A 23,371-nucleotide genomic window follows, 5' to 3' on the forward strand; every position below is an offset into this window, starting at 1 on the left:
TGAGAAAGTTGGGATTTCTCAAAATCATACAAGAACGAGAAAGGTTCTTTAGGATGAAAAGAGTGCATCGATCAAACAACATAAACCATAGCATAAACAACTCATCAATCAAAACTATAAAAACCCTTTTGCATATAGATGATAAAAGAGCATGTCTCAACAACCCTAAGTCATGGGGTTCAAACAGAAAGAGAGACTGTGCAAAGGAAACAAAGGGATCCACCACAAGATGATCCTAGCAAAGCTCTTCAAGCCTTTTTGTTCAATTTCAAAACCAACAACAAAGGGATTTGCAGCCACACTCTGTAGACTTCCACCATCAAACACAACAGAGAATTGTTGGTCCAAGTTCTAATAGAGCTGCAACTTAGAGATCCTAGGGAACCACAACTTCCTCCAAGCTTCCTCACACCAATTCTTGCCTCTTCTTCACAAAATAATCATCGTCGTTCAATGACCTTCAACCCAAATAGACAAAACAGCAAACACACTGTCCGACAAGCTACCACAAAGCTTCATCACAAATCCCCCGTCTCTCTCGCTATTCTCCTCTTGGCTCCTTCGCCCCCTTCTCTCTCATTCAAATGTTGACTTTACATTGAGATCATCATTTGTTGCTGGAATGCCGATTTGCAACCGAAGGAAGTCTTCTTCTTGTCGATTGCTCCGTGTCAAAATGGCAATGTTGCCTTATTGCCGGTGTTGGTGTACTGGTTGGTGCCGGCTTGTGGTAGTATCCGCTTTGGGGTTGGTGCATCAATGTCACAGTCTTTTTAGCAAGGGACCTATAGCTTTGCTAAGTTGTGGACAGTGTGGATGTGGCAGGGCTTTTCATTGCCGGCGGGCATGCTGTTGAGTGTGGGATTTGCTGGTGGCTTACGCCTTTTGGGACTTTGTTTTGGATGTCGCTTGCTGTGTTTGAAGTGTCAAGTGGTTGTGGGAGAAGAAGGGGGGTGGCTTGGTGTGGCTAGTGGTGCTGCCCATTGGTGTGCCCATTGATGGTGTTAGTATGTTGGCGGAGGTTTTGGAGAGGTCGGATGCTTGGCTTTTAGATGTCGATGATGAGGTTGCAGGAGGTTGGGGAAAGTGTTGGAGTTGGGCCGGTTCTTATTGGTGAATGAGAAAAATGCAGGGGAGAGGGGTAGCTTGAGATCTTTGAAAGAAAACACACACACACAACACTAGTGGAGAGGGGTAGCTTGAGATCTTTGCAAGAAAACACACACACACAACACGAGTAGACAAGCACACAAGAGAGATGGATGGCTGAATTTGTTTATATTCTCTTCTCTTCTCTACTACAACCATAATATAAAGAGATAAGAGTAAGAACTCTCCTACTATAACATACAAAGGTCAGTCGGTCCATAGTGTGAACCCAACTACATGAGCTGGCATTATGATTATGTCATAACTCTAGTACACCGAAATGGCTGCCACACAGCCTGTAAACTACTAGCGGCATATTGCCATGATCTTACTAATCGAGCGAGCGGTGTAAGTGCGGAAGCTATCACCCAAGTGGGTCATGCATGTTCACGCAACACTAGAGCTTGATATCTCAACACTCCCCCTCGAGCTCAACTCTACACATTGCACTCCAAGTAAGCTCCTAAATTTTTTATGTAAAGCTACTATGTACCCAATGCCTTTGTAAACATGCCAGCTATCTGATCCTTTGTGTTGACGTTGATGGGTTTTTTTTGTGTCAAAACCTTTGAGCCCAATAGATGTGTTGACCCAAAGCCCAAGAACTAAAATAAGCCATAGAGTATGTGTAGAACCTTAGGAATAAGGGATTGTTGCATGGCCACCTTCTAAAAAGAAACTAAATATGGTCAGTTACTCTTCACCCTTATTTTATTGCTTATTTTAGCTCCCATTAAGTGCGTAGATCACTCCCTATGAAGAGTAGAGCTGGTACAACTGTTTGTAGGTACATCACCTGGATATTCCAATTGCTAGATATCTCATGTTAAAATTACAACAATGTGATGAGCTATGGTGGATCAAATGCTAGAATCAACATCATTAAAGAGATTAGATGATAATTAAGACGTGATTAGTGATTAACTAATAGCTTAATGTAGGCATGGATAATAAAAAACTAGCAAATTCTCATTAGGCCAATGCCTCAATTTAAAGAGTTTACATCCAAGCATCTAATCCCACTGATTTCTCCTTGATTCACTCCACCTCTTTTGCTTGATTCTCTCCACCTCTCCCAGAATATCTCCACACTTCCTAAATCTTCTCATGCTACCCTTTATTCTCTCCTAGTAGATTCTTCTCACCTTTTCACAGGTTCTCTCAGATTTACAAATTCTCTTTTACAGCCTCTAGCCAAGGGCTTGTTCCCGCACACACCCTATTCACTTGTATATTTCAACACCTCCCCTCAAGTGAATACTCCTAGCACACCTAGACCCTATGCCAAGTTTCCCTCTTACTCGATAGTCCGTGACCAGTGCCTATTAGCACACCTCCCCCCAAGTGAACAATCTTAGCACACCTGGACCCTATACCAAGTTTCTCTCTTACTTGATAGTCCACGACGAGTGCCTCAAGTCCCTAAATTCATAGTTCTTGACACTCTCTCTCTCTATGTGTCCAAGGCTACTACAAGTGCCCGTGACCTTGACTAAAGTGCTCACACATACATCTACCACATGGCCTACATCATCGGTGGCTCAGAGGTGGTTTTACTTTGGTGAGGTAAGTTACATTGGGTTGTGGGGTTTCTCTCTCTCTCTCTCTCTCTCTCTCTCTCTCTCTCTCACCGACTCCTCTTCCTTAGGAGCCTCCATGAAGTTTGCCGATGTCGTTCCTTCTCCACTGGGTTTACTGTAGTAGTCTCTTGCCATGTGTCCTGGCTTTCCACAGTTGTGGCAAGTGAAGGTCCTTCCTCCTACTCTGCCTCTTCCTCGTCCTCATCCTCCTCGAGAGAATCCTCCTCGGGTGAAGAATGCTTTTTCTTCTCCTTCTATTGAGTCGAGCCATTTCTTCTCTTTGCCTCTGCTCTCTTGCTCTAGTAGAGTTCCTTCTATCTCGTGTAGCTTCAATTCAGGTACATTCTTTAGTGTTGCTATAATGTTTTCATATTCACCTTTGTCCACACTCTTCAGAAGCACTGCTAGTGCCTCGTCATCTTCTACCTTTTTGCCAATAGCTGTTGTTGTTGCTTAATGCTTTTATATTTGTTCCAGAGTGTGATTAAAGGTTCACTTTCCTTCATATCCAATTTGTAGAATTGCATTAACAGATTTATCTTTGAATTTTTAGCTTGTGTGCCAAATAATTTATTGAGTTCATCCCATACATCTTTTGCCCATTGTATCCCTGTGATGTGATGAATGATTTCATCATTTAAACTGAGTGTGATAAGTCCCAATGCTTTTTCATTCCTCCTCTTCCACTCATTTTTCCCTCTCACCTTTGGGCATTCATCTCTTCCCTCAACTAGCCCCCCCACAGATTTTTCCTCATGAGCAGATACATGGTTTTTGTCTGCCATGTGTAAAGCTGCTTCCCATTAAATTTGGCTATTTCTTGTGCTGTACTCATGATGATGTGAAGGGGGTCTTACCTCTTGATCCAATTTCAAGATTCAAGGGCAGTGTCTACCCTTTTACAACTCAATCTGGTGTTTAAGAGATGATTACAACAGATTTATCAGCATAACATCACCAGAAATTACATTAAATCAAGGGTAACCAATTTGTACGGAATGGTTGGAGTACCAAACCATCTCCGAATTGCAATCTGAAGTTATAGGGATCTGTATCAGATACCTAATGGTTAATTTGAACCCTTAATTGTACCAAAATATAGTGATTAACATTGATTAATCATTGATTAGCAAATTAATCCTCTATTTTGTGTGCAAAAAATAGAGTATGTAGGAGCCCAGATCTGAGGCCTTAGAGTTCAAATGAACTCAAATCCTTTCAAGGCCATCAATAGCAATTAGTATAGTAGAGGATTAAGCCAAGAAACACAAGATTTGACCAAACATTGAATGCTTAATCTCTGTTTTACCAAAGTCACATGCAGATTTGATGAAGAGCTTGGATCTCACTGTAGACTTGATCAAATCAAATTCTGACTTCACCAGCTTGGATCTCACTGTAGACTTGATCAAATCAAATTTTGACTTCACCAGCTTGTAGAGCATGCTTGAAAACCCCTGGGGCTAAGAGGAATTAGAACAATTGTATTTGTGGAAGAGAAGATCTCAGTTTTGCTTCCAGAAACAAGCGCTTGAGAAATCGCAATTTTCAGCAGCAAACCGGCGGCGGTTTGACGATTTGAGTAGATGGGCTAGTACGTGGGGATCATGGCGGTATGTGGCTAGAAGCAATGGGCCTAATGTTGAGCCTACAAGGAGAGGGGGCTCCTCCATTGGCTGGGGGTGCAGAGGTTAGTTGAAAAAGAGGTGAAAATATTAATTATCTATTAATTCTAATTAGCCAGGTGATTAGCAAGATAATGGGCTCACAAATTGATGGATTCTAGGCTAGGCTCTGATACCATGTTAAAATTATAGCAATGTGATGAGCTATGGTGGATCAAATGCTAGAATCAACATCATTAACAAAGAGATTAGATGATAATTAAGACATGATTAGTGAGCAATTAACTAATAGCTTAATGTAGGCATGGATAATCAAAAACCAGCAAATTCTCATTAGGCCAATGCCTCAATTTATAGAGTTTACATCCAAGCATCTAATCCCACTGATTTCTCCTTGATTCACTCCACCTCTTTTGCTTGATTCTCTCCACCTCCCCCCAGAATATCTCCACACTTCCTAAATCTTCTCATGCTACCCTTTATTCTCTCCCAGTAGATTCTTCTCACCTTTTCACAGGTTCTCTCACATTTACAGATTCTCTTTTACAGCCTCTAGCCAAGGGCTTGTTCCCGCACACACCCCATTCACTTGTATATTTCAACATCTCGCAGGTCTAAAGGAAAACCTGCTAAGACCAAACCCAAATATGCTTCGACTTACAACCATACCCTTGCACATTTTCGGTGTGCATTCAATCCTCTTTACTCACATCCTTTTGCTATTGGCACTTAGGCACATAGACTCGAACAATCCTTTCTACCTTGTGATCCTTTGGATACCATTCTTGCACATAGCATATATGCCCCAACAATTTGCATGCTTACCTTCAATCTAGTTGTTTGATCTAGTTGTCTTGTCTCATCTTCTTCATTGAGTCTCATTCTTGCTCAATCATTTGGCCCTCTTTCCATCCATAAATCACAATTCTGGCATCTACACACTCTCAAGGGCTACTTCCATCCACGCATGGCATACTTAGAATTCATGAAGATGTCCACCGGAGAATTCTCCATCTTCCCCAATCAAATGAGCATTCCAATCATGGTCCATGGAGTCGTCTCGGATCCATGTACCCAAACAGAGATCTTCACACATAGCGGTGATTCAATCAACCAAGCTCTGTATCTCTCTCCAAGGCACAAAACTTGCCTACATCTGTGCTAATCAAGAAAGGTAGAGATTTCCAAAAGATCAAAGCACCAATGCAAAGCACCACCAAATATCCAAGGTCGACGTTATCCGGTAATCCATCACCCCCAAGCCATGGGAAGCTCGGTAATGCTTTCCTTGTTTCTATTAGCATCGACAGGCTTTAAGCAAGTGGACCAAATAGCCATTAATATTTTAAAAGGGGACTCAAGAAGCACCTAGATTCATTCAGTGTTGCTCAATAAGCCACCCATAGTGTTCATGGTTTACCAATGTACTGGCCAAACTGGGTGTCCTATATTCTTCCATTCTCATGGGCAACCCAACCTCATTCACACCCGCCTTATTGGCCAATCTCGTCACACATCAACCACCAATTCCCTATATCAAACCATGTGTAAGAGATGAAGACAATAGAAAAATAAGTGTCGAAGAAAATTGTGTACTAGAGTTTTAACCAGAAGAAGCTTCTACATGGGCCAAATCTTGTCCAATGTCCATGCACGCCATCTGCAATATATCCAGAGGCTCTGCATATAATAAACACATAGGCACTATTCTTTCACAAACCTAACAACCCTCCAAGTACATTTTAAGATGGGGAGGACCATGGTGGGTGTAAGCCTTGCATCGATCTTTCTAAAATTAGTAGAAACCTTCCGTGGCCTTGTCTTAGACCACACCACCAACTTGATCCACACTGTCTCTATCCCAAATGCTCACCAACACCAAATCCCTCAAGCCACATAGGCCACCCAACTCCATTGCAGCTGTGGACATAGCTACCATGAGCCAACATTTGCTGCCATGCCCCAAACAATGTAATAATCTTGACTCCCCAAGAAAAGGGATATCAAGTAAATGTCAAAGAAAGCAACAAAGAGAGTCAAAGAAAGTAGTTGAGTTGGAGAAGTCTTTGCCCATTGCCTATATACGTCACCTGTATATATTTACTACGTGCATCACATTTTTTTCCACTTCTTGCATCTTAGAGCACACACAAAAACATGCACCTGCAACTAACATCGTCAATGCCAACCCTCAAGGCACATCTCTAGATGGGGTATTATGGTGGCACAAGCCGCCCATGGTGGTACGACCCATCGCCTGCTGAGAACCCTCGACCTTGCAGGTACCTCCAACGAGCTTCAATGCATGTAACCTCTACTATGACTCCATTTCATCACCAACATAACCTCGCCCATGGTGGTACAACCCATCACCTGAGAACCCTCAACCTTGCAGGTACCTCCAACGAGCTTCAATGCATACTTTGATTCCATTTCATCACCAACACAACCTCATACCACCATGGGCACAAGCTACCCATGGTGGTACGACCCATCGCCCGAAACCCTCGACCTTGCAAGTACCTCTAACGAGCTTCAATGCATACTTTGACTCCATTTCATCACCAGCACAACCTCGCCCTAGTCGACATTTTCGTCACAAAGAAAACTAATCTCTCAGCATTAGGTTGTGAGATTAGGACATACTATCATGTATTATATTGTGACGTCTACAAATATGAAATATGTCTTTCAAATGAATAGGAACAAACAAGCAAGAAAGAATCCGAAACGAAACTATTGGTGGGTAATCTAAACAAATGATGAAGGATTCCTTGAGAAGTTAACAATTAGTACTCATTCATATTGAATGATTATGAATTATTCAAGGAAAAATGGACTTGAAACATACACGAGGAAGGTTCTAGGAGCAATACTAGTTAGAAATCTCTTATGAACCAGGAGCCGTGTGAAGTAAGAATTTCATGCACGGTTTTGAATGAGTGGGAAGATTGAAAATCTTCTTTTCGACTCTAACTCTCCTACACCAGTCGTTGCTTTTTTTCTGTTACCTCTAAAGTAGCAACTCTAGCTTTATCTACATGACTCTTCGGTATTATTTTCCCATATTTATCCAGTGAATGGCATATTGCTTTAGGACAAGCTACCCATGGTGGTATGACCCATCGCCCGAAACCCTCGACCTTGAAGGTACCTCTAACGAGCTTCAATGCATACTTTGACTCCATTTCATCACCAGCACAACCTCGCCCTCGTCGACATTTTCGTCACAAAGAAAACTCATCTCTCAACATTAGGTTGTGAGATTAGGACATACTCTCATGTATTATATTGTGACGTCTACAAATATGAAATATGTCTTTCAAATGAATAGGAACAAACAAGCAAGAAAGAATCCAAAACGAAACTACTGGTGGTTAATCCAAACAAATGATGAAGGATTCCTCGAGAAGTTAACAATTAGTACTCATATATATTGAATGATTATGAATTATTCAAGGAAAAATGGACTTGAAACATACACGAGGAAGGTTCTAGGAGCAATACTAGTTAGAAATCTCTTATGAACCAACTCTCCTACACCGGTCGTTGCTTTTTTTTCTGTTACCTCTAAAGTAGCAGCTCTAGCTTTATCTACGCGACTCTTCGGTATTATTTTCCCATATTTATCCAGCGAATGGCATATTGCTTTAGGACAAGCTACCCATGGTGGTACGACCCATCGCCCGAAACCCTCGACCTTGCAGGTACCTCTAACGAGCTTCAATGCATACTGTGACTCCATTTCATCACCAGCACAACCTCGCCCTAGTCGACATTTTCGTCACAAAGAAAACTCATCTCTCAGCATTAGGTTGTGAGATTAGGGCATACTCTCATGTCGTGCCATAAAGATCCGAACCACCATCTATCCATGTAAATCATGGCAATGCTAGTGCTCATTCCACTAATCACAAGGTACATACTTCTTCTACCAACTACCTCATATTGACGAGTCCACACCACTTTTCCAACCAACGGAGGCCTAGCATGAAGAACCTCTATATCGTCTATCCCTTTCCACACCACCTAAATACACTACCTATCATTAAGAATATCCAAAGCTTTCCACCACTTTGCTTGATTGCGGATCGGTCCTAACCTATACCACTTAACCTCAAATGATGGTGTATCTTGAACCATCCACACCTTCCATTCCAATAGTAGCAACTTCGCCACTAACTTGGGTGACATGAGGACACAATCAACATCAGAAAAGGGGGCATCTTAACTACTCTGTTGATTAACATGGTTTCACTCAATCGACCTAGTGTAAGATGCTTTGCTATCTCTTGCTCAAACGGACACTAATCTTTTGTAAGATGCCACTAGAACATATAAAGCAATCTTTCAATACACTTGATGTCAAATAGAAAGTCTTCACAAAGAAAAAGTTTACAGACTCCGTGTACCTAGTTTCTTAGAACTAGTAATCGAGATCAAACCATTTTTAAGTTTGTCCAATCTAGTGTGAGAACTAGTCATTAATGTATAAGTCATTTTTGACAATAAGCAATACACAATGATTCTCTTACATTAGTTTACTTGTGAGCTCTCCTCTTCCCTCTTCTTGCTTGCTTGTATATCATTAAATCTTGCTTGCTTATATGCCATAAAGTCTTGCTTTCTTGATGAATGTATGCCAAATAAGTTTGATTGTAATTTGTCTTCTTGCATTAGCTTCTCCTTTATTTCCCTACCTTAACCATCACAAAGGGCCACCTTTTTTCGCCTCCATCTAAGTATATAGAGCTCTCGCTTCATCCCATTGACAAAGGAACATTCCAATGTGACAATGAAGTGAGGATGCTAAGAACAAGCTAACGTACCCACATATGGAAGTTAATTATGGCTCTAAAGCAATATCCAATGACACATGCATCTACAAAGCTAAGGTAAGCATTTGACTTAAACACACATACACATGTTCAAATTTTTTAACAATTAAATTATTTAATGTGATCATTTCACCTTAGTTCTTATTAAATCAATTAATACTCAAGTAGTTTTGGTTTAATGTTAATAATTAGATCAAATAGTTTTTTAAAAGAAGAGAGAGGAAGGATTACCACTTAACTATGCCATGTTATTCAAGGAATAGTCTCTAGTCTCACCTTTATGCCATGTTTTTATGCTATTTACACAGAGTCAAAGATTTACACGAACTCAAGCATTAGCACATCCAGGGCTTTAGCTTAATGGCACACACCTTGCAGCAAAACAAAAACAAATATACAACCCAAAAAAAAAAAAACCACTGACATTTTAACCTACTACATTCTACTCCGATCACCACAAGGTGAACCTTTGATGATCACTTTTTTATCTGATTGACTGCTGCACTTACTTCTGTGTGTAAACTGGCAGATCTCAGTACATGTGAAGCCCCCAAACTTCAAAAGAACGCACAAATGCATGTATCCTGAACCCACACTTCCATGTTCTCTGCAACCCAAGATAGGCATGTTCACATGGAAGCGTTGGTCGAAAAATTCAGAACCACAGCTTTGATTGATTATCGTGTTCTAAAGCTTAAAAGCCCTAGCAGACCCTAGGTATGTATGTGTGTGCCTACATCCATTGGGTACTTCAAAGCCCTAGGAAACCACAGGCTGCCCTCCTTGGAGATGTCCTCTCTTGTAAGCCCTGCCTGGCCTCTGAAACCTCGACTACCTTTGATGACAGCACCCTCAACCCACAACCAGCATTTGCAGCAAGGAGCTTGCCTTGTTCTTGGCTCTCGGAGATCCTGTCCGGAGCAGCCCAGAGAGAGAACAGACGCATGTGCTCGATTCGAGAATCTCCTCGACCACGCTGCTCCCCCCACTCCTACAGAGGTTGAGCAAGGCAGACGCGGCATTCTCTTGAGCTCTGGGCGTCCCTGTGTCCAAGAGGCTGATCAGCAAGGGGATGGCGGTGGCGCTTCGGAATGATTCCACACTCGCTGCACAGCCTGCCGTCTGTGCAAGCACGGCTAAGGCATCCACCACGACAGCATCAGATGTGTTCTGATGCACAAGAAGAGAGACGAGCACATGTACTGCACCATGGGAGACCATGTATGGCCTGTTTTCATGGCAGATGGCGATGTGGAAGAGGGCTGTAAGGGCATCTTTTTTGCCCGGGGGAGACTCCGCTTTGGCGAGGTCGAGCAAAGAGGGGATTATACCCGGCTTTTGTCCGATGATGGGCCTGTAAGACTCGGCGACCATGAGGCTGAAGAGGAGGGCAGCTGTGTTATGCCTGGTCTCCATGGTGAGGCCCGCGGAGAGGCCGTGCAGGATGGAGTCGAGGGAGGCGGAGGCCTGCATGATGGGGTCTTTGTTGGCGTCGCAGATGGAGAGGTTGAGGAGGGTGGCGGCGGCATTTTCCTGGATGTTGGCGTCGGGGGAGGAAGAGAGGAGGTTAAGCAGCAAAGGGAGGGCGCCCGCCCGAGCGATGGCGAGCCTGTTGTCTATGTCCCATTTGGCCATGAGCCTCAGCTCGCGGACGGCCTGCCTCTGCTGCTCCATTAACGGCGACGCCAGCTTCGACACCAGAAGCAACGCCGTCCTGCGCTTTACCTCCATCCACACAACGATCACAAACAGAGAGAGAGGAAGAGAGAGAGGGGTGTCTTTATCGAAGCGCTCGTGGGCGTCACGGGCGACTCGGTACCGTTGTGAAGACTTTTTCAATACATATATATATTCCCCCAAAATAGCAAAACACGCGTGACTTTGTTTTATTAAAAAAACACACATACACAAAATGGTTTAATCCATTACAAAGGGTGGAATATTGCCATCTCTTTTTCTCTTTTTTTTAAATCAATAATAATAATAATAAGTATTTGGCCCTTTTCAGTTTATGGAATATCGCCATCTCTAAGGTTAGTCATTAAAAAAGTTGAAGGTAATTGGTCAACTCAAGCTTTTGTAAACGTGCGTACAGCTACACACACAACAAAAATGGCGAAAAGGGGTTTTTGAAGCAGCAATAAATATAACATTCTTTTCTTCCTTATAAATTTCTCTCTCTCTCTCTCTCTCTCTCTCTCTCTCAAAGTTTATCCTAGTGTTAGCTCCAAAGGGAGGTACAGGGTTCGAATCTACCCACTTCCTCTTCCCAATCAAATTGATAGCTTCCCTTGAGTAGCTAGGAATTTAATGGTAAAAGGAACTATTATTAATATTTAAAAAATTTCCATTATCTAGCTTGAAGGCATTAGTTTATTTTGAGTTACATGTAAATTGATATAGTCTTTTGAAATTTAAGGTATCAAAATATAAAATATAAAATATTTTTTGTTGAAATCTTAAAGTTAAGCATGTGAGTTCACAAAGTATCTTTATGTGTTTGTTGTGTTATCCAAGTTAAATGATCTTAAAAAGATGGCCATGATTATGTAATCATTAATCTCATAAAATTAGGCTATAATGGCTAATGACATGATAAATTGGTGCAAAAGAAGCGTTTTCTAGTCAAGGGGTGTAAAGAGTTTTATAAGATCCACTCAACTATCTACTATGAGATTCTAGAGAGTGCCTCATCATGAAACTATCAAAGAAAATCTTAAATGAAGAGATACAAGACATTAATCACTACTTTTGGCAATGCTTCATATGTGCGCATGATCATGGCATGCCTTTTTAGCAATACCATGTTCAATAATGACATGTTTCATAAATACTTTCTTACCTTTTATTTTCATGAGACTAACAAATGTTTCTTGAGACCAACAAATACTTTCTTACCTTTTATTTTCATGAGACCAACAAATGTTTCTTGCAAAGCATGGGTGAGATTTGTCTTGCCTTTTGTAGTAGTCCATATTGGTAAGAAAAACTTTGAACAGGTGAAAACTTTGAGCATTCAAAATAAGGTGGCTTATGAAATCTTATACTTCTTCTTTGTAGAGAGTAGAATAATCCACAATTCATTCTAAAAATTTCTTGGTTGATGGAATTTAATGTTGTGTGGCACATAACAAAGACACATTCATCGAAATCTTTGAAATGTGCATGAGGGCAAAACTGGGGGGATGTCTAGAGATCGAGTACTTCAGCGGGCATTAAAGGGGGTGACGTGTGTGGCGGCGATCGTGGTGGGCGAGTGGGGCTTTGCCTTGCATGTGTGGGTGCATGCCCTCGTACCTTGTGAGGGGTGACGGACTGCATGCATGGAGTGCGACTAGGCGCAACGTCTAGAGGAAGACGTTGGGGGGACTGGGGGAATGAAGGCTCCTCGGAGATGAAGAGGACACGGGAGACAGAGGACGAGGTAAGCGATCGTAAGAAGTCTTCGTCGTCGGAAAGGGTAGCAGATAGGATTATTGCCCAAGCGCAGAGGCCTCAAACCAAAGGCAGAAAGGTATGTCTGCTCACTTGAGTTGGTGAGGAGTCAAGTCGGGTTGTTTTCTTTATGTAGTGTTATTATGTTCTACTCAAGTAAAATGTTGCTAGATGGTTGCAAGATGATGTCTTTCATGGTAGGGTTGTTTCTTAGGTCTTCTATCTAGGCAAAGGTTTTTTAATATTCTGTTTACCAAAGCTCAAAATGTGTCAGAGTTGTTTGCTAGAGCACCTCTCTTTATGGATCATAGGTTGATGCATGCTATCCCATTCGATCCTTTCTTTGATGTTAATAAAAGCCTTTTTGAAGCCTGCCCTGTATGGGTTGAGGTGCTAGGTTTGGCTTCATCCAGCCTTGAGTGAGATTGCTAGTGCGATCGGCCTTGTTCTATATCTACCAAAAGATGATGCAGGAAATCGCCAAGCTAATAGTGTATGAATTGCATGGAATATAGCCATAGAGATGCCTAAGTCTATTGAAGTGGAATATAGCCATAGAGATGCCTAAGTCTATTGAAGTGGATTTAGGCGATTTATGTAAAATGGAATTAGTGTTAAAGTTCGGGCCTTTATGGGAGCATGCTTTAAATGTGGTGGGTTTGGACATATTGCTAGAAATTGTGTACGCTAAATCTGAGGGTGAAAATAAGGACAAACATGAGGCTAGGGGAGAGAATAAGACTATGGAAAAGGAGGTCTGCAGAGATAAAGGGGAAGAGGATAAAGGAAAAGAGATTGTGGAGAATGATGGGGACTCTGTAGGAGAGGGAGATTGGAGGAAAGTGAAAGGGAAAATGAGTGTAAGGCAAGCTAATGAGGAGGCTAGACATGGTAGTAGATACTTTGATAGTCTAAGCCCATTGGTGTATTCGAACCCGTTTAATCCACTAGGGGAGGAGGATAGTGGGACCTCATTGGTTCAGAAATTCAAATGGCAAGTGGACGAAGCCTAGAAAGAAATACAAAAAGAAGGGGATCAAGGTGGGAGGAGGTAGAGATGGTGCCTAAGATTGCATTATCATGAGTTCTACTATTAGAGTTAATGGATGTCTGTGGAATATTAAGGGGATCAAGGATAAATAGAAGAGCACTGCTTTTTGGAGTTTGGTCAAGGAATGGGATTTGTCTATATTGGCCATTCAGGAACGTAATTTATGCGGGCCTAAAATTTTGAGAGAAGATAAGTTTAAGGATTGGGTTGTAATGTATGGGGGTGTGAATGGAAGGTCTAATGGTGTCATGACCATTGTTAAAAGCTGCTTAAATCCTAGCATCATAGCTAATCATCCCAATGGGAGAATTTTGGTTGTGGAAATAGTTTTGGAAGGGGAGAGGATTTGAATAATTAATACATATAGGGCTCATAATCATAAGGTGAGGAGTGGGATGTGGGAATGGATAGCTAATTTAAATTGTCAAGGGCACTGCATACTTATGGGGGACTTCAGTATGGTTGAGAAACAGAGGGATAAATGTGGGGGGAGCACTGTTTTGATGGGACAAGAGAAGATGAAATGGGAAGGGCTGAGAGGGAGATTAGGCCTAAGGGATGGATGGGAGATAGATGATTGGGGCCAAGACCTCCTTGGGCACACCTATTTTAGCCTACAATATTTTGGGTCATCTTCCAAAATAGATAGGGTTTTCTTTAGCCAACAAGCTATGTGGGTACCTCACACTTTCAAAATGTTAGTGGACGCCAGTACTACATTGTCTGATCACATGCCCCTCAAATGGGGATGGCATATCATAGGTTGGGAGGAAGTTGAATTAAATAAGTTTCCTACTAGGACTCTAAGGGTACTGAAGGATGATCTATTTGTCAGGCAGATTGAAGAGGCAATACAAGGAGAGGTAACTTGCAAGGCTCTTGGAGGACTTTTGCCAATGAAATGCAGGGTATAATTAGGGGGGTTGGGAAATTGAGAGAGCTGAGAAAAGAAGATAGAAAAGAAAGAGATGGGGAGATCTCTTAGAATCTCTACAGAAAAAGAGGCAGATTGGGAAACTAACTGCTAAAGAGACAACTTGGTATTTCAAGTGTCAAGCTAGGCTAAAGAGTGAAGATGAGAAATGCTCCAAGAGGGAGGAAGTTAGGTATAAATGGAAAACCTTCAACAAAAGGAAACCAGATGGGTACTTGTTTAAACTGACTGAAAAGTTGAAGCAATGAGGTGATTTGTAGGGTTCTGGATGAAAATGGACATGAGATAAAAGGGTTGAGGTTAATAGCCAAGAAATGGGTTGACCATCTAGGGGCAACCCTCAGCCTTAAGGAAGACTATTCATCTTGAAGGTTCCAAGATGAGACCAAATTGCTAGAGCAAGTTAATAGGAGACTGTGGACCCTGATAAGGCTAAATGGCTGGAAAGGGATATAAAACTAGAGGAATGCTGGGATGCCCTTCTAAAGCTGGGGAGAGAGAAATCTCCTGGATGGGATGGACTCTCTGTGGAGTTTTTCATTGCTTTCTGGCCCCCTCTAGTTTGGAGAATGTGCAGAAATGTCTTTAAATCAGGTAATCTGGATAAGGACTTAAAGCAAGGGTTGGTGAAGCTTATTCCTAAGCAGAATGCATGTGACATGTTCAATCATTGCAGGCCTATTACATTGCTAACTATTATATACAAAATCTTGGCCAAAATTATTGCCATTAGAATTACCCCTACCCTTTAGGAGATCATATCTGAGAAACAACATGGTTTTATAAAGGAAAGGTCTATATATGACAATATTTATGTAGCTATGATGGGGAGAGATGTGGCCCTGAGGACTAAGCAGAAATGCATTCTCTTGTAGCTAGACTTGGAAAAGGCCTATGATAGGGTTCATTGGTCATTTGTGGCTAGAGTGATGGAAAAAATGGGGTTTGGCTTTAGAATAGCCTCTTGCATATACACCCTTACCTTGGGAGGAAACTCCAAATTACTATTTGAATGGGAGGGTTGTTGGGGGGTTTGAGGTAAATAGATCAATAGATAGGGCTGTCCCCTTCTCCTGTATTATTTGCTATTTCTTCTCACCCCCTGATTGTGGCCTTAGAACATGCCTCTACTGAGGGGAGGGTCACTGGGCTAAAGTTGAGCAATGGAGAGCAATCGGTCATTCAATTGCAAATGATTCTTTACTTTTTCTGAAAGCTAATAATGATAATGTCAGATTGGCCTTAAGCATTATACAAGAGTTTGTTGATGCCTCTGGCTCAAAATGAAATATTCACAAGTCTAAACTAATCAGCCTCTCTAAGGGGACAATGACTTTGACTTAGAAAGATGGGGGTGTGAGGTGTGAAGATGTTAAAATGCAAGCATGAGTGGGCTATGGTGGATCAAATGCTAGAATCAACATCATTAACAAAGAGATTAAACGATAATTAAAATGTGATTAGTGAGCAATTAACTGATAGCTTAATGTAGGCATGGATAATAAAAAACCAGCAAATTCTCATTAGGCCAATGCCTCAATTTATAGAGTTTACATCCAAGCATCCAATCCCACTGATTTCTCCTTGATTCACTCCACCTCTTTTGCTTGATTCTCTCCACCTCTCCCAGAATATCTCCACACCTCCTAAATCTCCTCATCTACCCTTTATTCTCTCCCAGTAGATACTTCTCACCTTTTCACAGGTTCTCTCACATTTACAGATTCTCTTTTACAGCCTCTTGCCAAGGGCTTGTTCCCGCACACACCACCCTATTCACTTGTATATTTCAACACCTCCCCTCAAGTGAATACTCCTAGCACAAGTGAATACTCCTAGCACACCTGGACCCTATACCAAGTTTCCCTCTTACTTGATAGTCCGCGAGACCAGTGGCTCAAGTCCCTAAACTCATAGTCCTTGACACTCTCTCTCTCTATGTATCCAAGGCTACTACAAGTGCCCGTGACCTTGACTAAAGTGCTCACACATACATCTACCACATGGACTACATCATCGGTGGCTCTCAGAGAGGTGGTTTTACTCTGTTGGGGCAGGTTACATTAGGTTGTGGGGTTTCTCTCTCAGAAAAGATGATCTAACTCCACTTCTTTAGGAGCCTCCATGAAGTTTGCTGATGTCGTTCCTTCTCCCCACTAGGTTTGCTGTAGCAATCTCTTGCCATGTGTCCTGGCTTTCCACAGTTGTGGCAAGTGAAGGTCCTTCCTCCTACACTGCCTCTTCTTCGTCCTCATCCTCTCGAGAGAATCCTCCTCGGGTGAAGAATGCTTTTTCCTCTCCAATCGTTGAGTCCAGCCATTTCTTCTCTTTGCCTCTGGTCTCTTGCTCTAGTAGAGCTCCTTCTATCTCGTGTAGCTTCAATTCAGGTACATTCTTTAGTGTTGCTACAATGTTTTCATATTTACCTTTGTCCACACTCTTCAAAAGCACTGCTAGTGCCTCATCATCTTCTACCTTTTTGCCCAATAGCTTGCTTAATGCTTTCATATCTGTTCAAGTGTGTGATTAAAGGATCACTTTCCTTCATATCTAATTTGTAGAATTGCATTAACAGGTTTATCTTTGAATTTTTAGCTTGTGTGCCAAATAATTTATTGAGTTCATCCCATGCATCTTTTGCCCATTGTATCCCTGTGATGTGATGAATGATTTCATCATTTAAACTGAGTGCAATAAGTCCCGATGCTTTTTCATTCCTTCTCTTCCACTCATTTTTCCCTCTCACCTCTGGGCATTCATCTCTTCCCTCAACTTGCCCCCACAGATTTTTCCTCATGAGCAGATACATGGTTTTTGTCTGCCATGTGTAAAACTGCTCCCCATTATTAAATTTGGCTATCTCTTGTGTCGTACTCATGATGATGTGAAGGGGGTCTTACCTCTTGATCCAATTTCAAGATTCAAGGGCAGTGTCTACTCTTTTACAACTCAATCTGGTGTTTCGGTGATGATTACAACAAATTTATCAGCATAAATCACCAGAAATTACATTAAACTAACGCGGTAATAAATTTGTATGGAATGGTTGGAGTATCAAACCATCTCCGAATTACAATCTGAAGTTATAGGGATCTGTATCAGATACCTAATGGTTAATTTGAACCCTCAATTGCACCAAAATATAGTGATTAGTGCTAATTAATCATTGATTAGTAAATTAATCCTCTATTTTGTGTGTAAAAAATAGAGTATGTGGGGAGTCCAGATCGGAGGCCTTAGAGTTGAAATGAGCTCAAATCCTTTCAAGGCCATCAATAGCAATTAGTCTAGTAGAGGATTAAGCCAAGAAACACAAGATTTGACCAAACATTGAATGCTTAATATCTGTTTTACCAAAGTCACATGCAGATTTGATGAAGAGCTTGGATCTCACTGTAGACTTGATCAAATAAAAAATTATCTTCACCAGCTTGTAGAGCACCCTTGAAAACCTCTAGGGCCAAGAGGAATTAGATCCATTTCATCTGGCATAGAAGAAATCTCAGTTTTGCTTTAGAAAAGTGGTGCCTGCAAAATCGCGAATTTCTGTAGCTTTAGTAGGCGGTTTCGCAATTTGTCTTCACTAGTTTATGCATGGGGATCATGGCTATATGTGGCTAGAAGCTGTGGGCCTAATGTTGAGGATGGAGGGAGATCAATCCCCTCCACCAGCTGGGGGTGTAGAGAATAGTTGAAAAAGGCTTTTAAAATATGATTATTATTAATCATGATTAGCAAGATAATCTGTTGCTTAAGAACTAGATGAGTCCTAAGCTATGGCTTTGATACCATGTTAAATGCAAGCATGAGTGGGCTATGGTGGATCAAATGCTAGAATCAACATCATTAACAAGAGATTAGACGATGATAATTAAGATGTGATTAGTGAGCAATTAACTGATAGCTTAATGTAGGCATGGATTATAAAAAACCAGCAAATTCTCATTAGGCCAATGCCTCAATTTATAGAGTTTATATCCAAGCATCCAATCCCATTGATTTCTCCTTGATTCACTCCACCCTGTTTTGCTTGATTCTCTCCACCTCTCCCAAAATATTTCCACACCTCCTAAATCTCCTCATGCTACCCTTTATTCTCCCCCAGTAGTTACTTCTCACCTTTTCTCACTCACAGGTTCTCTCACATTTACAGATTCTCTTTTACAGCCTCTTGCCAAGGGCTTATTCCTGCACACACCCTATTCACTTGTATATTTCAACAGAAGAGAGGTCGAATTGTTCGATACTTAGGGGTTCCTTTTGGGGTTGAGGTGACCAACAAACAGCTGACAGATTGGGCATTGGATAGATTCTTTTTGAAACTCAAGAAATGGGAAGGCATCAGAGTCCCCTTCCATGATAGGGTGGCTATATGCAACACTGTGTTGAATGCCTATATAATGTTCATATGCCCAGTGTTGGACTTTGGAAAAGGGCATTGGGCAAAAGATTGTTAAACCTATAAGAGATTTTGTGTGGAGGAATGCTGGATCCAATAAAAAGGCATTGGCTTGGTTGGGACAGACTTAGCCTGCTTAAAAGTGATGGAGGTTTAGGTATTCTTCATCTCCCTTCTTATACAATTGCCAGGTTGGCTTTACTTCTACTACCCAAGTGTCTACAATAAAAGTAAATCTGGTCAAGGATGCTAAAAGAACTAGTGGACTATTCAACTATTTATTTTGATGGAGTCTGGCAAGGTCTAGGTTGGAAAGACACATTGTTTTCTCATTCTCCTCTCAAAATCATAGGGTCATCATCCTACGTTGGGAGATGGGCAACAAATGGTGGACATGTTGATTTGATTTTTGATATTTTCAGATTTTGTTGTTTGTGGGAAATCTGGAATTCTAGAAACTATATTGTTTTTCAGAACGCTTGTGACACAAGAATTGATGTGAGTGGGTTGATGCATAAGTGTATATATATGTGCTGGTCTATATGCTTGGTTAACAAGTTGAATGGGGTAGAGCTGATTCAATTGATTCAAGCTCTGCAGTCAATTATCACTTGATCCCTTTCCTTTGGGTGTGATCTACAGACATACTGGGCTTTGCCTAATGGTGTGGTGTTCTTGTTTTCAGGGTCTTGCAAAGCTGAAGTTGGAAGTTGGAAGCCAAACCAATCAGATATGGACCTAAAACTAAGAGATGGTACAAGAAGCTAAAGCAAGCAAGCTACACTTTTGTTACATTTACTAAGAACCTACTTAGCACCAAACCAACAGTCAAAATCTGGTTCAAGAAGGGGGATGTGAAGGGTGATGAGTTGGAGAAATAGGCTCGTAGGGGTTGCACCACTGAAGCTACGGTGGAAGCCTGCATTCTGCTTGGTTATCAGATTCTTGGGAAGAGTCAACCTTTGTATTTGAGGATGATAGATGGGAGTTGGTTTGTAACTTGCTTAATAGATAATGATAAATAAGCTGTTGTTTGCTACCTATGGTTGGGCTGAAAGGATGTAATGTTTTTAGTAATATATATATGTATATATATATAGGTCCCAAAAAAAAAGTCTTTGAAATGTATTTGAGGGAGAGATCTTTCACATGGTGAAAATAACAAAGACTAAATCCAAAAAGATTGCAGGGAATGTGTTAGATATTTCATAGTCTAGTAAGTGTCCAGTGGTGTGTGTGGCCTATATAAAGCATTGTACATGCCTATATAAAGCATTGTACATGGTGGAAATATTATCATAATATAATCATTGTTGTGCCATTCAATCTCTCTCTATTGTTGACAATTACATCTCTCTCTCTCTCTCTCTCTCTCTCTCTCTCTCTCTCTCTTTGAGCACCATCTCCATGGCTTGAACCTCTATCTATGTCTCTCCTTGCACAAGATCTACTCCTACTTTCACATCATGGATATCTTCCACCCACCGTAGTATGATTTTTAATCTTGTGAATACCAACATGGTCATGGTATTAGAGCATAGGTGAACCCACCGTCACACCTCTCTCTCTCTCTCTCTCTCTCAAAGAACCATATCCATGGTTTGAACCTCTATCTCTATCTCTCTTTGCAACAAGATCTACTTCCACACTCACATCATGGATATCTTCCACCCATTGTAGCGTGATTTTTTATCATGTGAATACCAACACGGTATTAGAGCATGGGTCGTCACACCTGCGTTTTTTTCTACTTCACACCTACATTTTGTTTTTCTAGCATTTTTTTCTCATGAGCTCTCTGCATTTTTATGTTGTGCCACCATCATCTTTGTTGTGGTTTGCTCCTAAGCTATGTGTTTTTCTCATCCTACCAGCATCTAGTAGAGTAACCAAGCTTAGTAGTCCTCCAAGAAAGGGTGGCCAAAGAGAGATTTACCCACTACCTATAGAGGGTGACCATGTCATCAACTTCCTTCCAAGAAAGGGTGACCAAAGAGAGATTTACCCACTACCTATAGAGGGTGACCATGTCATCAACTTCAAGCAGTGCATAACGCTCAACTCCAGGGCATCTACTAGCATAGCCTAAACACAGCCCATATTATGACAGAAGTAATGCACAACAAAGGTAGCCATGTTTGCACCTAGAGCAGCAAATCAAGGTAGCACATAGGGGTAACAAAACATAGCCCAAGGAGGGGGCAACCAGATTGATGTTGAGATATTGAGGTCATCTAGTGAGGCGGTGGACACTGATGACTCGCCTGCCTGGGGGATAGGCCCCAAACTTACACCAATGGCATGGTTGGTGAGATCATGGGTGATATGCGGCCAGTGAGATGACAGGCTGTGTGACAGCCATTCTAGAGACTGGCATAGTTATAGCGCTAGCTCATTTAGTTGGGTTCACACTATAGAGAACCCTAGTATGTATTTGGTTGAGTACCTTTTCATATGGTGTGTACTCTTATCTTCGTATATGGTGTGTTGAGTGTTGTGTGAAGAAGAAGAAGATTTTCAGCCTCTCACCTTGTGTGTTCTCTTTTAGGGTTTTGTGAGTGTGTGTGTGTGCTTGCAAGAGCTCAAGCTCTCTTCTCCCCTGCATCTTTTCATGGTATCAGAGCCTGGTTCATGCTAAGGGCTGAGCTGCAAGCAAGAGAAGCACATGAAGCGGTACAAGAGTAACAGCTTCATCTACTCTTCCCTATTTGTGTTAGCGACGACTACACCCTTGTTGTCGCCGGGAGCTCTACGGGAGGCACCAACAAACGATCTCTGATTGAGGAGCTTTCTTCGTGGGAGTAAAGATATAGGGCAACTATATTATCCTATTGGACTCCATGTTTTCGGGCCGAAAATGCGTTTCGGGTGCGTTAGGACCTCCGTTTTTCAGAAAGCAGGCGATTTTGAGCACTGCTGGTAAGTCATCCGATTCTCTATAGAACTCTGTTTTAAGAACTACAGGAAGACAGATTGGTTGTGCAGACATTGTGTGTGCTGGAAGGAGGTCAATAGTTGCCATTGGGTGTATGTATGCACATTGAGGTTGTGACATTTGAGTGTAGTACAGTACCGTTGCAAAAAATACAACAGTTTGTGCAGGACAAACCAGAGTGCTATTTCTGGTAAATTTGTGTCTCTAGAAAGATGTCAAATGATGGCATAAACCAGATTGTTGAGAAGCTTGATAAGAACAACTTCCATACTTGGAGGTTCAGGTTGACAAATTTCCTGATGGGAAAGGGTTATAGGGACTATATAGAAGGTGAGCATGAAGAGACACCGGAGATACCGGAGATCAATCCGACTGCTACAGATGTGAAAGAGTTTAAGGATTGGAACCAAGGAGCCAGAAAAGTTATGTATTGGCTCTCTATCAGTATACAGGACACCATGATTCGGCACATACAGAATGCCAAGTCCCCCAAGGAGGCGTGGGACACCTTGGTAAAACTCTATGAAACGAATACCAAGGCACAAAAGATACAGTTGAAGAATGAACTTCATACTGTGGAGAAAAAGAGTATGTTTGTGAATGACTATGCATTGAAGATTAAGGGTATTGTGGAATCCCTTGCATCTATTGGTATTTTAGTAGATGATGATGATAAGGTGGAAGTCTATCGACGTGGTCTCGGGCCACAATACAAGGCGTTCAAGACGTCTATTCAGACTCGGGAAAACATTCCCAATTTCACAGATTTGGTGTCTATGTTGATTATAGAAGAGAAGAGCTTGGGTAAAGATCAACAGCCTTCATAAAACAAAAACAGTTCAGAGCAACAGGCCTTCTACACAAGTTTAGGAAGAGGATGAGGTAGAGGAGGCCGTGGACGTGGCCGAGGAGGTGACCGAACAGGTAATCAGAATTATGACCAGCAGAGCAACAACAACAATAGTCCCAGAATTCACAACAACACGCAGGTGGAAGAGGCCAATTCATAGGCAGGGGGGTCAAAGAGGTCGTGAAAATTGGCAAAGGCAGTATAATGATACACGTGGATGCTTTTATTGTGGTAAGCCTAGACATGTGTAGGCAGATTGTTATAAGAAGTAGGCTGACATGCAAAATGGAAAATTGCAGCAAAACAACTATGCATCCTCGAGCAAAAACAATGAGGATAATGAAAGGTTGTTTGTTATATGCAGCATGTCGTTAATGCCATGTCTGAAAATATTGAAGTAGCACATAAAGATGATGTATGGTACGTTGATTCAGGTGCTTTGAACCACATGACAAGTCATGGGGGGAGTGGTTCAAGGAGATGAAAAACCTTGAAAGACCAGGTTTTGTGGAAACGGGGGATGACACTGCTCATCCAATTACCCATGTTGGAGATGTGACATTGTCTATGCAGGA

The 23,371-nt window shown here is 41.6% G+C and overlaps 1 protein-coding gene across 1 annotated transcript; it reads right to left on the minus strand.

Moving 5' to 3' along the window:
• Window positions 1–9,654: 9,654 nt before the first annotated feature.
• Window positions 9,655–10,958, minus strand: LOC147630792 (U-box domain-containing protein 1-like). The gene has a single exon (XM_086810051.1). The coding sequence runs from the start codon at window positions 10,921–10,923 to the stop codon at window positions 10,045–10,047; it is 879 nt and encodes a 292-aa protein (XP_086666177.1). The 5' UTR covers window positions 10,924–10,958; the 3' UTR covers window positions 9,655–10,044.
• Between the last annotated feature and the right edge of the window lie 12,413 nt (window positions 10,959–23,371).

Source organism: Cibotium barometz, chromosome 16 (genome assembly GCF_041138505.1).
Source record: "Cibotium barometz isolate CiBa-2024 chromosome 16, ASM4113850v1, whole genome shotgun sequence".
In the NCBI taxonomy this organism is placed as follows: domain Eukaryota; kingdom Viridiplantae; phylum Streptophyta; class Polypodiopsida; order Cyatheales; family Cibotiaceae; genus Cibotium; species Cibotium barometz.